The sequence below is a fragment of the Diabrotica undecimpunctata genome, chromosome 3 (genome assembly GCF_040954645.1).
Source record: "Diabrotica undecimpunctata isolate CICGRU chromosome 3, icDiaUnde3, whole genome shotgun sequence".
NCBI classification, from domain to species: domain Eukaryota; kingdom Metazoa; phylum Arthropoda; class Insecta; order Coleoptera; family Chrysomelidae; genus Diabrotica; species Diabrotica undecimpunctata.
In genome coordinates this window covers 113785887-113801391 of record NC_092805.1, presented here as the reverse complement: position 1 = coordinate 113801391, position 15505 = coordinate 113785887, and the positions used below count along the sequence as shown (strand labels likewise).

Below are 15505 nucleotides of genomic sequence, written 5' to 3'. Positions count from 1 at the left end.
GTGAGGCCATACTTAAATGTGCAAAAGAGTGCATACCGCGAGGTCAAATTAAAGGGTATAAGACTTTCTGGTCCCCAACGCTATCCAAATTGAAAGCTGCCAGAAATAAAGCCAGAGGAAAAGCTGAAAAATCCAGGCAAATGAAAGATTGTATAGAGCTTCGAAAGAGGCAAGCGGTCCTAACTCAAGCCATTAAGTCAGGTAAAAGAGAAGCTTTCAAATCCTTTCTTGCTAAGCTCGATTTCCGAAAAGACGGCGTCAAAGCGCACAGGTTCGTTACTACGCTAAACAATGATGGAAACAAGCAACAGCAAATGCCAATGAGAGGCATGGCTAGAGAACTCACTACACATGCCGATATAGCAAACGAACTCTGTAAGCACTACACTAAAGTGAGTAATATTAAAATAAATAAGAGGGAGAGAGCAAGACTATTGCGTTATCCCCTTCCCCGGCGCATGAGCAAAAGTATAAACGATATCTGTTCAGAAGATTTCTCGATGTTGGAGCTGGAAGCGGCTCTCTCTGACACAAAAACGAAAAAGGCAGCAGGGATTGACGAGTTGTACCCAGAAATGCTTAAATATCTGGGAGCCGCAGCCAAAGGCACCATTCTGAATTTGATTAACCTAACATGGAATTCAAGAGTCCCAAGTCAGTGGAGGAAGAGTGAGGTCATACCCACCTTAAAGAAAGGAAAAGACCCGAGCCTGGCTGATAGCTACCGGCCAATATCCCTCACAAGCTCCTTATGCAAAGTAGCCGAAAAAATGGTTCTGGGCAGACTAAACCGAGCCTTAACCCATCTTGAACTGATTGACGACGCTCAAGCTGGCTTCAGGAAACACAGGAACACCATGGACCATGTAGTCGATTTTGCCCAAAAAGTCAAGGATGCTTTCCACCGTAAGATGTCAACAGTAGCAGTGCTAGTAGACCTCAAAGCTGCATACGACACAGTATGGAGAGGTTTGCTGCTACACAAGATAGCGAAGTCCGGAGTTGACGGCAAACTATTCAATTGGATAAAATCCTTTCTCGGGGAAAGGTATCAGAGAGTCAAATTTCACAACCACTGTTCCAAATTCAGACTGCAAAGACAAGGGCTGCCACAAGGAGCTGTCATCAGCTGTCAATTGTTCAATTTAATGATAAACGATGTGCTCGAAATGATTAGAAAGACACCTGGTGTGGAAGCCCTCCTGTATGCTGATGACCTCCTAATATGGGCATCAAGTAGCAGTCTGAGAGCGCTCGAGGGAGTAATGAACCAGGCTCTGAAAAATCTAGAAAAATGGGCGGATAAAAACTGCCTAACAGTCAGTACAACCAAAACCGTATATCAAGTACTTAGCCTTTCATCAAAACAGACTGCTGTCAAGCTGACGTATAAAGGAGTTGATCTGGAAAGACAGGACGTAACAAAATACTTGGGGGTGTACATAGATAAGAAAATGACGTGGAAACCTCAAATCGACAACATTGCAGAGAAAGCCACAAAGAGATGTCGACTGCTCAAACGTCTCACAGCAACAAAGTGGGGCGCCACGCAAGATGTCCTGGTAGCAACATACAAAACCTATGTCCGGCCGATATTAGAATATGGGAGTGAAGCTACAATAACTGCGAGTACAAACACCACCTCCAAGCTTGAAGTCGCCCAGAACACTGCCCTTCGCGTCATCACCGGTGCTCCAAAATCAACACCGATTACATCAATGGAAGCCCAGACCGGTATTGAACCAATACAATGCCGCAGAGAGCAACACGCTTTAACCTTCTGGGAAAGGCAAAGACGAATACTTCCACAAAAATGGGACGAATATAGACAAGCAGCCTCACGTCTTAAAACACAAACCACTCCGCTTACAGTAGCAAACCAAATCATGGAAAAATACCACATTGTCCTGTCGGAAGCCGCCCCCTTCCCAGCGCAAACCACACTGGCCCGCTGTCTACCAAACACAGAATTACTGCTTGAAAACCATAACGACCCGAAGCACTTATCGTCAGACATTGCCCTAAGGAAAGCCGCCCTAGAGACGATACACACCAAGTACCCAGCACATGAGTGGATCCACATATACTGCGATGGATCCTCGATGCCGGACTCGGGAAGAACAGGAGCAGGATACGTCTCAACGTTCTTCAAAGGCTCTATAGCTGTGGGTGCCCCTCTCACCAACTACGACGGCGAAATTGCTGCTATACACGAAGCTGCAAAAAATCTTGAGAATCTCCAACACCCCCAAAAAGTTGCCTTTTTCATCGACTGCCAAGCCGCAATCCTCGCCCTGTCGACAAATCGATACACCGACTGTGCCAAAACAATATCTTGCCGCGTCAAACTATCGAACTTGATGGAAAAAGGGTGGCTGATTACTCTACAATGGATCCCTAGTCATGTCGGTGTTGAAGGAAATGAAGCGGCGGATGAACTTGCAAAAGAAGGCACTACTCTTCCACAGCCCCCTAGTTTCCAATCGTACACATCAGCAAAGTCCACCATTAGAAGAGGAATCAAAGCGAAGATAAAAGAGCAGCAAATACAGGCCGGTGCTGGAAAATCTTGGGCCCACCTAATAGAGTCACCAATCCCTCGCAACTTGCCGAGACCCATTAGTGTAGCCGTGTTCAGAACAACTACGGGGCATGACTACCTGGCCTCCCATCTACATCGCATCGGCGTCCGCGAAAATGACAACTGTCCACTATGTGATCAGCCCCAGATGGATGCTGCTCACCTTCCAGAGTGCCCAGCCCTGAAAACAGACCCACCCGAGGAGGATGAAGATCGCCTATGAGAAACGGCTCGTCTATACTGGTCAGCGCGCCACCAAATGGCTAACATGCCAAGGGTAGGCGTTGGCTAGTAAGTAAGTAAGTAACTTTTGAAATGGTTGACTGGGTGACGTTAAAAAGTTCAGCGAGTTCTACTTGAGTGTATCCTTCTTCGCGAAAAGTAACGATTTTCTTGCTGCTAGTGGTTCATTAAAAAAAAACACTGAATAAAACTTGAAAACCCTAAATACAAAATAAAATGAAGCACAATTAGCATGTTTTTATTTTTGTGCAAAAAATGGTAAAAAGCTCAGCGTTTTTTACCGTTTTTTCGATAAATTTTACGATATACCGGGGGTAACAATAATATATTAGCACAAAAATCGAAACATTCAAATTATTTGATTTACCAGGGTTTTTAAAATTATGCGTTAATTTTGGAGCGCAGTGTATTTGTAATTAAATATAACTTACTCGAAAAACTTTCAAGGGATCCCATACCTGAAAAATATGTTTAATAAATATATTTAATTCCAATTATATTTGACTCTAATAAGGGAAACACTATGATGATAATGACGATATTAATGTAGGTACAACTAAATATTTACTTAAATTAGCATGGATTTGATATATTATCTCGGAGGAAACTAACGAGTCAGCTAATAATCCAAAAACCAGGGCGCCAGGAAATGGTGAAATTTCCGTAGGCCTCTACAAAAATGTGGAGTGAGACACTTAAATAAATAAGTCAAGACAAGACTATATCTAAGAAGAAGAGTAAATGTCTGAATAATAATTATATAATAATAATAATAATAATAATATATAATAATAATAATAATTAAAAATTGATTTATTATGCCTACTACACAAAAAGAGAGCCGGTCTAAATATGATAATTTACATAACTGATCCTTTTGAATGGAATCTATAAGAATTGTTTAGGAACGTATTTCTCAATTTGGAAACATACTCAACTATTTCTGTGAGCTAATTTCTTTAATTCTTTTTATAGTGTTCTGTGCTCGTAAAGTAAAGAAGAATGACGTGACATGATAGATTTTATATATAGATATATAGGTTATGTATCCCAGTATACTGAAATCAGAAGTCAGAAAAGCGATACAGCAAGCCAAAAATAATAAAGCATATGCACCAGATCAGATTCCTGCCGAGTTACTTAGATATTAGGACGAGGAAAACATTACCTATTTAACTACCTTTTTAACAAAATTTACAAACAAAGGAATAATACCAGGTGATTGGTTAGAGTCACTGTTTATAACATTACCAAAGAAAAGCAGGCCCACCAAATGAAGCGATTTTAGATTAATCAGTTTGATGAACCACACACTTAAGATACTTTTATGAATTATACAAAACCGAGTATTCCTTCTGTGTGAAAGTAGAAGGGGTAATAAGCAGTTTGGATTTAGAAATGGCCTAGAAATAGAGAGGCACTATTTTGTATACGTGTTCTCTTACAAAAAAGCTGTGAGTTCCGAAATAACTTTTATATTTATTTCATCGACTTCGAGAAGATATTCGACCGAGTACAAAACGATACACTTTTCGATTGCCTGTAGGCAGCAGGAGTTGACCACTACGATATAAGACTGCTAAAATACTTATATTACAATCAAGTAGCCTTTAGCCAAATTTGGGATAGTCGTACTGAAAAACTACCCATCACACGTGGAGTACGACAGGGTTGTGTTTTGTTACCCAGTCTTTCTAATCTGTACTCTAAAGAAATCTTTAGGGAGACTTTAGATGATAGACAAGAGGGAGTAAGACTAGGCGGAGAAGTAATCAACATCAGATGCGCTCATGATACAGCCATTCTTGCAGAAAATTTACAATATTTCAAAACATTAGTAAATCTAGTTAGTAAAGCAAGTATCGGAGAGGCCTTAAAATTAACATTTCAAAGACAAAGTGGATAGCGGTTGGAAAGATTAATATAGATCAAGGTTTGATTTCGCTTAATGGAGAGAAGGTAGAACGCGTAAACCATTTTAAATACCTCGGCAACTGGTTAATTGCAAATTGTGACTCTAATGAAGAGATATTAATCAGAATCGAAATATTACGTAAGGCTTTTATGACCTGGAAACCAGTTTTATGTAACAGAAACCTGTTGCTACATATTCACAAAAAACTCCTGAAATGTTATGTGTGGTCTTTCCTATTAGATGGTTGTGAGACATGGACATTAAAAACCACAATGCTTAACAAATTAGAATCATTCAAATTGGGGTGCTATTGACGGATCCTAAAACTATCATGGGTTTCGCACACTTTCAATGAAGATATTTTTAAAATGAGTTCAGAACGATTGTTCACAAACATAATAAAGAGAAGAAAAACAAAATACTTCGGCCCGAACAGAATATAATTGGAAGACCCAAATACCATTTACTTCGCCTTATAATACAAGGAAAAGTGGAAGGAAAGAGATGGATTGGTCGAAAGAAACTTTCATGGCTGCGTAATAGACAATGATGTGGTACCACAGTAAAGAACAGTTTCACAAAATTGTAAACATGGTGATGGCCAACATCTGAATACGGACACGGCACCTAAAGAAGAGGATAGGTTATGCAGAAAAATATAATGGTGCCAGAAGCACATGGTTGATAAAATTAGAATATATGTATTTCTGTAGTACTAGATTACTAAATAAAGCTAAGTAATAAAAGAACTAGTGTTGAATTTACAAAACTATACTATTAGGTTTATAGGAACGTTCGAACGGTCAAGTACCAATTATGTAAATTAAGCCGATATTAATGCCAACAGAAAAATCTGATATTTAAAAGGTAAAGCACTGATATTTGCCTAGATATATGTATAGCCGACGCAGAAACAGCTTTGCTTTTTTACAAATCTTACATTAGATCTATTCTGGACTACGGATGTATACTTTATGGATCAGCAAGTCAACACATTTTAAATAAAATAAATTAGATATTTCAACGTACTATTCTACGTATATGTATAAGAGCAATGAAGTCTACTCCAATAGCTCCATTGCACGTTGAAGCTTTAGAACCTCCCTTGAACTTTAGACGAGATTATCTAAGTGAAAAATTTATAGTGTAAATTTCATGTATCAACCGTTCCTTCTATTCCGGAATAAGTTCACTAAACATAGATTATCTAACAAACAACTACTGAACTCATAAAAATTTATCAACTCTTTGCACCGCCTTTAGAGCCATGTCTAACAATAAGTATACCAACATTATTAGTAAGTTTGGCATTAACGACTATTTCTAATTTTTGTATTAAGGTGAGACACACATACCAACATATTATAATACTTCAGTATTAGACTCATGCATCTTCTTTATAGAAAAATAGACTAAGGCAACTGTAATCTATAAAGATGCATCCAAAATATAGAAAGAGACCGGATGTGCTGTCTACATTCCATCAAAGTCGACAGAAAAAATGTTCAAACTACCTCCCAATTGCTCAATTTTTAGTGCTGAAGCACTAGCAATTCTTGAAGTATTGATATATTTCGACAGTTTAAACAATAATGCAGCTTTAATAATATCCGATTCATTGTCAGTCTTATTATCTCCCAAAAGCTCAAAGTTATCCAACTATAATTCTAATCTTTTCATTTACTAAATTAACAACATGTGTGTCAACCTTAAAAATAAAAAAAAATACTAATTTTATTTCGGTAAAAACCCATGTTGTTATAAAATATAAAAAAACATGTTGATTCTATTGTTAAAGCCGCAATAATTTCTTCAGCTGAAATTTTACCAGATGAGAAAATTTGTCGTCTTGACACTATTCTTATCTCTAAAAGAAATCAAATAGATCGTTGGAGAACTTCTTGGCAAAATTTTGTCGAACATTTAACAACAAAATACGTTTCTATACAACCACATACTCTAAATTCCAGATGGTTTAAGAAATTTATTACCGAGCGAAAATATACATTTTTTATTATTATAAGTGTCTCGACAATCCGTTGTGGATCTTGGCCTGCTCACAAAGAAGTCGCCACCCCAGTCGATTCCTGGCAACTTCCCTCCATCTTCTAACCCTTAGAATCTGTAGGTGTTCTTCCACATCATCAATCCATCTCATTCGTGGTCGTCCTCTGCTTCTTGTGCCCTCTGGTTTTGAAAATGTTAATCTCTTCGTGTATTCGTGATCTGACATCATAGCAATGTGTCCAGGCCATTTAAGTCTCTGCACTTTAACGAATTTCACAATATCTGGATCGGTGTATATCTGATATAGTTCAAAGTTGTATCTTCGACGCCATAGCCCATTTTTATTTACGGCCCCAAAAATCTTTCTAAGAATTTTTCTCTTAAAAATACCAAGAAGTCTTTTATCATTTTGAGATAAGATCCACGTTTCAGCTCCATATATCAAAACCGGTCTTATTAAGGTCCTGTATATATTAAGCTTTACTGCACGTTTTATATTTTCATTTTTTAAATGTTTCTGGAGGCCGTGAAGAGTTCTGTTTGCTATTGCTATGAGTCTTTTTATTTCGTTGCTTGTCTTGTTTGTTGCGTTTAATAGTGATACAAGATATGTAAATTCTTTGACTTGCTCAAAGGTATGATTGTTAAGTTGAATTCTCTGTTTGATATTTCGAGGGTTTTTAGAAACCAACATATATTTGGTTTTTTCCTCGTTTACCACAAGTCCTAATTCACTTGCTGCATCCGCAAGTTTTGTAAAACACTGCACCATGTCTCTCATACTTCTGCCTACTATAACTATATCGTCAGCGAATGCGAGAATTTGCGTCGATCTATTAAAAATAGTTCCATTCATTCTAATATTTAATTGTCTGATTGCCTTTTCCAAGGCAATATTAAAGAGCAGACACGCCAACGCGTCCCCCTGACTTAGACCATTATTAATGTCAAAGAACGTAGAGTTTTCTCCTTCACTTCTAACGCATGAGCTTACGTTTTGCATTGTTAGTTGGGTCAACTTAACTAACTTCGGTGGGATCCCAAAGTCGATCATTGCATTATATAATGCAGTTCTTTTCACACTGTCATAGGCTGCTTTGAAGTCAATGAAGAGATGGTGTGTTTCTATGTTATATTCTAGTGACTTTTCTAGAATTTGCCTATGTGCTTTAATTTGATGTGTAGTTGACTTTCCAGCAGTAAATCCGCATTGATATTGACCAACAATATCCTTTGTAAAATGTTTAAGTCTTTCAACTAATACATTGCCGAAGATTTTATACGCAGATGCTAACAGAGTAATGCCTCTATAGTTCTTACACTCCAGTTGATCACCCTTTTTATGCAACGGACATAATATTCCCTTCAGCCACTCTTCTGGTACCCATTCATTCTGCCATATAAGTACTATTAGTTTATGGATTGCTGCAAAAAGTTGATCACCACCTTTTTTATACATTTCGGAACAGATTTCATCGATTCCTGGGGCTTTATTGTCTTTGAGATTTAGGATCGCATTTGACACTTCTTCTCTTGTTGGGTCTTCACCGTGTAGTTGACGTTGTATATTTTGTTGATTTTCTATGTTGTACTCTCCTTCAATATCGTTTATATTTAGATGTTCGCTGAAATGTTGTGCCCCTCTGTTAAGAACTGAGTTTTTATCATGTAGAATTTCACCATTAGTGTCTTTACAAATTTTTAATCGTGGTTTAAATTCTCGACGGTTAGTATTTAAGAATTTGTAGTATATCCTCGTTTCATTTTTATCGAATAAACGAAAATATACATATAACAATCTTAATAATAGTAAGATTTGGTCACGCTTGTTATCCTACTCATCTTAGAGCTCTTAGAGCAATAGAAAAGAAAAACGATGGAACGACAACTTACTGAAGGCACATCGAAAAACAGACAGAGTCATGTCTATATAAAAAGAAGAAAAAGAAGAAGAAGAAGAAGTGTAAAGTCAGATAAGTTTTTGTGGTTTAAACATCCACAGAATAGATACGTTAGAACTAAGTGCCATGCAAGTCCACTTGCAATTTTTAGTTTGAGGTTTGATTGTTGTTATTGTTTCTCTTGTTCATACTAATAGGTGCTAATAGTAGTATCATTTAACTTTGGAATATGTGGAAATTTTGCGGAAGAAATGTGAAGATTATTTAAAGAAATATTGGTTCCAAGAAATTCTGATTATGGTTACTTTAACAATAGTAAAGAGCTTGTCATCAAGAAGTCAAAAAATTTCTTAAATCTCATCAATATTTGTACTGTGACCGTGATTTCATAACTGCTATTAGAAAATAATTTTAAAAGGGTTACAATATGCTTACCAATATCTAAAAAAATGATCGAAGACAGCTAAATTATTATTTTACTATATTACTTTAAAAGGTATTAGAAAAATAAACTGTTTTAAAATAATTTCTCTGTCACCACATTTCTGACTACCAAGTACTTTGTTTAGTTAAGTAGATATGTTAAAAACTGATATTAAAATTTCATAGTATATATCCGATAAGATATATAAGTCCAGCGAATTGCCTAGGAATACTTACCTCCTTCATCATAATCCGCATCCTCGAAGGTGAAGCGTAGACCTACAACTAAAATATTTATAGTTAATATATTTTATATGCGGATAATGTCATTTTTTACATTAATTAAATACGAGGTTACATTAATGGGACGACTAATTTAAAGTCCTCCCAATGGTCACTAAAAGCAATAGTTTCACTGGGCTAACGTTTAGGAGATCATTAAAGCAGCGTGAATCATATTTAAAAAAATCATATATATATATATATATATATATATATATATATATATATATATATATATATATACCTATATATATATATACCTATATATATATATATATATATATATATATATATATATATTACACGATCCAACTTGTAAATACAACACATTTTGGAGACAGCTATCGCCGTATTCCCGTTCTCCTCCTACAATCCTCCTGGTCCAAGGCATGCTCCTCCTCCAAACCTCTCGATTCCATCGCTCTTCTAATTCCTTCATTCCATGAACGTCGAGGTCTACCCCTTTTTCTTCTTCCAGGGGGCTTCCATCCGTGTAGCTTTTGGGGCCAACGTTCGTCAGGCATTCTCAATAAGTGTCCTCATAACATTTCAAAAAACTTTGAAAACCATTACTTTTTAAATGTTTGGTATTTTTAATGTATTCTCCCTCTTCTTGTTCAGGTCTCCTCTCTGTTTCGAAGATTGGATGTCAACATATTTATTTGAATTTTGGATACAGATTCATGAAATAGTTGATTGAAGCTGCAATCAAATCACTTTAAGTTTCGTGACTATGAAATGTTTTTTCCCGTTATACATCTTTTTCCTACAATCTTCCCTTAGATGAGATTCTGCAGAAGCAGATTTTTATCACCCAACATTTTTAAGATATTGAAATTTACGAGTTTTCATGATAAATAGTAGTTCTTTTTTTTCTTAATTCTTTTAAACACTTCCAAACTTCATATTTTATCCATTTGACATTTCATTTGAAATTTTGAGAATTATTCTATAATAATCCACATTTGGAATGCTTCGATCTTATTGTAGCAATACTTATTCATTGTCCAAGTTTCTACACCATACAGTAGGATAACATATATGTAACATTCTATTAGTCGTATTTATAAGACTAGCTAATGTTTGGACTTTAATATCCATAAATTTTAAAATAAATTCTGCCATTCAGTCGTTTCTCTTATTTATTAATTTTTAGATGTTTTAATGATGATTGAATAATTTTTAAAGATGTTTGGTTATAGCTTCTTGAATGATGTCCATATTTATCTATCATTTTAATATTTATTGTCGTAAGATACATTCACTATCACCATTTTATCACTATTTTATCTGTTTGTATTAATGTCTTTTAATCAACCATTTTTTGCTTTATTATTTTTTTTAAGTTTTATTTTTATGTTAGCCATATTTTAATTATGGCTTGATGCTACTTGATCTACACCTGGACATGACTTTATTGATTTGATACTACTTATATATGTAGTATTCATAGTTAAGTTATACATTTGGTTTCGTACGATTTTATCTGCAATATTTTGTGATACTATCAAAGTTTTTCTTTAGAAAATACCTAGACTGAGTACTGCAATATAGATCCGTTATAAAGAATAGGAATGAGAAATAATAAGTTGTAATTATTTAAAAATTAATAATTTAAATAATTTTTGGTATTATATGTCTATGTCTATTACAATTGTAGTGTCTTTGGACTTTGTTAATTTTAGTATGTTCTTTTTGTTTTTATGAAAACGTTAAACTTCTTCATTATCTTTGCCTGTTGTAGGATGGTATAATTGAATCCTATTAAGCTTTCCGTTCTTATTCTTCTTCTTATTCCTCTTTACAAGCAATTCTGCTTGTTCATTGGCTGATTAATATCTCTATGGAAGGTTGTCACTCCATCTTTTGCGCGGTACTTCTTCTGACGATACTTCTTCTGCCGATTGGTGATTTATCTCTTGCTACACGACACAGATCTCCCCCATTCTGCTTATATAGTGATTCCATTCTATTTTTCTTTTTAGCATCCATTTGTTTAAACACTGTAGGTTACATTTTCTTCTAATGTCTTCACTTTGTAGCATTTGCAAATTCCTTGATATATATTGAAATCTCCTCGTATATATTTAAAACATCGAAAAATATTTTTAGTGTATTTCATTTCCTATTCGTACGTATTAAAACACCGGATCCTTTCAATTTCTCTTAGCGTCGCCGAGTCAAAATAAACCATTTTAAAGTTGTTTAATATTTGACAGATGGTTATTTCCTCGGTATTCTTTAATTGTTAAGCTGCTCGATACTGCGTTTTAAATAAATATTCCCGTTTAGTGTTTTGTTTATACCAAGTTAAGCGAAGGATTTTTAAGAATTTACTTACTCTGGCTGAGGCGTTGTCAGAGACAACTGCTTCCAGCGTTTAGTCCAAATTTTTCTTTAAATTTGTAATATCTTCGTTTTTCGTCCTTTTTTCATGGGGAAATGTGTAGCAGTGTGAAGTTAATAATTACAGTTTAAAGTTTTAAGTGAGGTTTGGAAGAATCGTTGTTTCCATCCTTGTTTTGTTTGTCGTGGTCGCCAGACCATAGAAGCAGTTCTTTTGTTCGTGTAGCAGAGAGTTTAACCCCAAAAATTTTAGTAATTCCAGTTCTAACAACAGAAGTTTTAGTGCATTTTTTGTGAAATCAAGGTAACTTTTTTGTTTTAAATTTTAAAGTAACGATAGACATTTTTTTCTAATAATTGCTTTTATAAAGATTTGTAAAGAATTTGTAATAATTAAAAATATATGTCTTAAGGCGTGGTTAACTGTCACTTTAATTGTTCTGTTTTAAATTTAATGTTGACATATGACAGCTCGTTTTATTACTATTGACATCAATTTGTTTTGGTTTTTTAAAGAAGGTTAACCTCTCTATGAATAGTTTCATTTTAAAGATATTTCTTTATGTGTAACATATTTTTTGTAAGTTTTGTAGCACCTCCCACTTGGAAACAGAGTTTGTAAACGGATGACATGTAAGTTTTCTTTGTTATTTTTGGTATAAATCTTTGTAACTATTAATATAGTATTTTGTACCATTTATATCTGTAACTGTGTGTGGTGAGACAACAATAAATGTTTAATTTATTTCTCCTAAACCATTGTTTTTATTTATTTAGAAAAAAAGTTTATAACCCCTTTTTTAAGTTTCATTTAAAAAGATATATTTTGCATTTCTAATAATTATTTCAATAGTTACAACTAGTTGTTGTAATCGTTATAATTTGTCACCTCGAAGCGGCGTCCTTATTTTAAATAGCTAGAGGTCCTTCCTGTTGTTTTGTTTGTCCATTTGTTCCAGGAGATGTAAGTACTTCTTTGTTTCATTTTTGTAGTTGACCCAATCCAACCCCCTTGCCATTCACTTATCCACGACCCAGCTACTCCAAATAAACCCTGAGTGCCATTCGCATAAGTATCGTTTATTTTGCTTGCCCTATCTCCACTCCCAGTAACTTCTGTCCCAATTTTCAACCACTTATAGTAATACCCTATGTGGTAGGCAAAATATTTCGTTACAGCATCTCTTTTGATCTCTTAGCATATTTCCTGTAATTCTTCTCAGTACTTCCATCTCTGCCGTTTCTAGTAGCCTTTGTGCTGTGGCTCTATCGGGTCTTGTTTCTGAGGCATATGTCCTTATTGGTATTACACTGGCTTTATAAATTCTTGACTTCATCTCACTGTTAATGTGTCTGTTTCACCATATAGTATTAAGGCATCCTGTCGGTCTATTTGCTATTTGTACTTAATCTCTCACTTCTATGTCCAGGTGTTCATAGCTGGACAGTGTAATTTCAAGGTATTTTATTTCCATTACTTGTTCAATAGTGATGCCATTAATTTCTATTTTACATCTGATTGGTTCTTTGCTGATTACTATTGTTTTAGTTTTCTGAGATGAGATTGTCATATTACATTCTTTTGCTCTTTTGCTAAATATGTGGACCAGTCTTTGAAGACACTTTTTATCTTGGGTTATCAATACTGCGTCGTCTGCGTAACAGAGCAATTCGACTTCTTTGTTTCCCATTTTGTATCTTCTTCCTTTATTAACGCATTTGATATGATTAAATTGAAGAGCATAGGGTTCAGTGAGTCCCCCTGTCTTATTCCGTTGCCTAATTCTATAGGTTCTGCAAGTTGTCCATCTATTTTAACTTTAATTTTTTGGTAGATATTTTTAATAGTTTTTATAATATTTAGGGGAACTTCTCTATTATATAGAAGATGGATTACATCTTTAAGTCCTACTCTGTCAAAAATGCTTCATTGTATAATTTTTGGTAAATGGTATCGCTTAGCTTAATGGTGTCTTTCGACATTTGCTCATAATAATAAATACATTTTAAGCCTGAATATATAACTGAAATAAAGATATGCTTGATTTAAAAATTAACACCTACCTGAAACCCTCGACGTGTCTACTGACTCTGAAAAATAACAAATGGATAAGATATTTAGGTAACAAACAAAAACAACATATATTTTGTCTTTAAAATTAAATTATTTCGATCGATAAGTTAGAATGTGCACAGGTACTAAAACATTAGTCAAGTAGTTATGTACTCACTTGATGCGTCTACAGTATTAACAGAGCTTGTGTCGTTGGGTTTCACCACCACCAAAGAACTGACATCAGTGACAAAGGAGTACTTTAGAGCAAGATCCAAAGCCTCCTTTGTAAGTTGTGTTTTATTTGCGACAGTTTCCCTTTCTTCAAGCTTCTGTTTTACTGTAAGATATGCCCAAAGTCGTTCAAGAGAAGACACTGGTGTTTCGACTTTGGTTGACACTGAGATGGATCCGTCAATTCCAGAACCTTCAACTGTACCACTAAAGGCTCCTAAAATATAAATAAAACATTTAAATTTCTTGATAGTTGGAACAAAATATTAATAAGTAATTTTGATAAATATATTATAATGTTATATATACAGTAAAACCTCCGTTAACCGAAATAATTATAACATTGTTTTTTATAATATTCTTGATCAAAGTATTGGTATTAAAAAATACTATGAGTTGATTTCGTAATGTTTTCTAATAAGTAAATCCAAAATAAAGTAATAAAATTAAGGAAAATGAACAAGTTTAACATGCTTTTTAAAGAAATCTGCTATTTTTTTTGCGTTTTCGTTTGACAACGATGTTTCTCTCTCCCTCCATCATTAATTTGCAGAACGTCATGAGTTTGCCTCATTCGATTGTTCGACGAAACGTAAAACAATCTGAAAAGGACAAAACTTTATGTAATGACAACAAAAATTAAGAATCTAGTCGTGTCCCTAACTAATTAGGCCTATTGTATAAAATTCTTTCCTCTAAAGCATTGAAAATCTCGTCGACGGTCTTGTGCTGCCTGTTGCCTCTTGGGTCGCCATCTTCGTCATCTGATATGCTCAGTTTGTCTTGATAAAGAACCATATCAATGATGTCTTGGTCGATGAATTCACGTTCTGAGTCATCAGCTGCTAACCAGTCACGTATCTCTTCTTAGTTAATTTCGTCATGTCCCGGCAAATTTTTAATGAAAGGTTTAATTTCTTCTGTCGTTTTCTTACCATTTTCTTCTTCAGGATCGTCAATTAAAATCTTATCAAAAAGTTTGTTCCAGCATTTTTCCAAAGTTGAAGATTTTATCTTGGCCCATGACTCAGCTCACCAATAAAAATGTTTTATTGTTAAAGATTTGAGAATTTCGGGAACACTTTTGGATTAATTCGTCTCCTGTAATAACAGATGTCTTAAGGATGCTTCTCTATAATGTCTCTTGAATGTCTCTATGACTCCCTGGTCTAACGGCTGGATTAAGCTTGTGATATTCGGTGGCAAAAATCTGACAATTGTCACCATTTTGTAGATTTTGAGGGTGAGGGCGCATTGTCAACAAGCAAAATGCTTTGATGAGAAGGTTTTTTGATTTTAAAAAGGATTTTACACTTGAGACGAATTCATTTTCAAACCATTCTAAAAATAAAGTGGTCGACATCCATGAACTTTTTTGGCTTCTATACTTTAAAATGCCTTTTCGGAAATATCTTTTAGAGCTCTTGGTTTTTGTGATTTCCCAACACACATATACATCAATTGGTGAGTGAAATTAACGGAATTGTTTACGTTTTGCGACAAACATTTACTTTTTATTG

At 34.8% G+C, this 15505-nt stretch overlaps 1 protein-coding gene across 2 annotated transcripts in view; it reads right to left on the bottom strand.

Annotated features, from left to right (window-relative positions):
- LOC140437250 (inter-alpha-trypsin inhibitor heavy chain H4-like) overlaps positions 1–15505 on the bottom strand; it is a 57190-nt gene that overhangs the window by 10027 nt on the left and 31658 nt on the right. The window contains exons 8-11 of one of the 2 annotated variants that reach the window (XM_072526660.1): positions 13930–14202; positions 13763–13789; positions 9308–9355; positions 3256–3282 (exon numbers count right to left, since the gene is read on the bottom strand). In XM_072526660.1, coding sequence (XP_072382761.1) covers positions 3256–3282; positions 9308–9355; positions 13763–13789; positions 13930–14202 — 375 coding nt within the window. The remainder of the gene's footprint in view (positions 1–3255; positions 3283–9307; positions 9356–13762; positions 13790–13929; positions 14203–15505) is intronic. The other variant, XM_072526661.1, reaches the window with a different exon arrangement.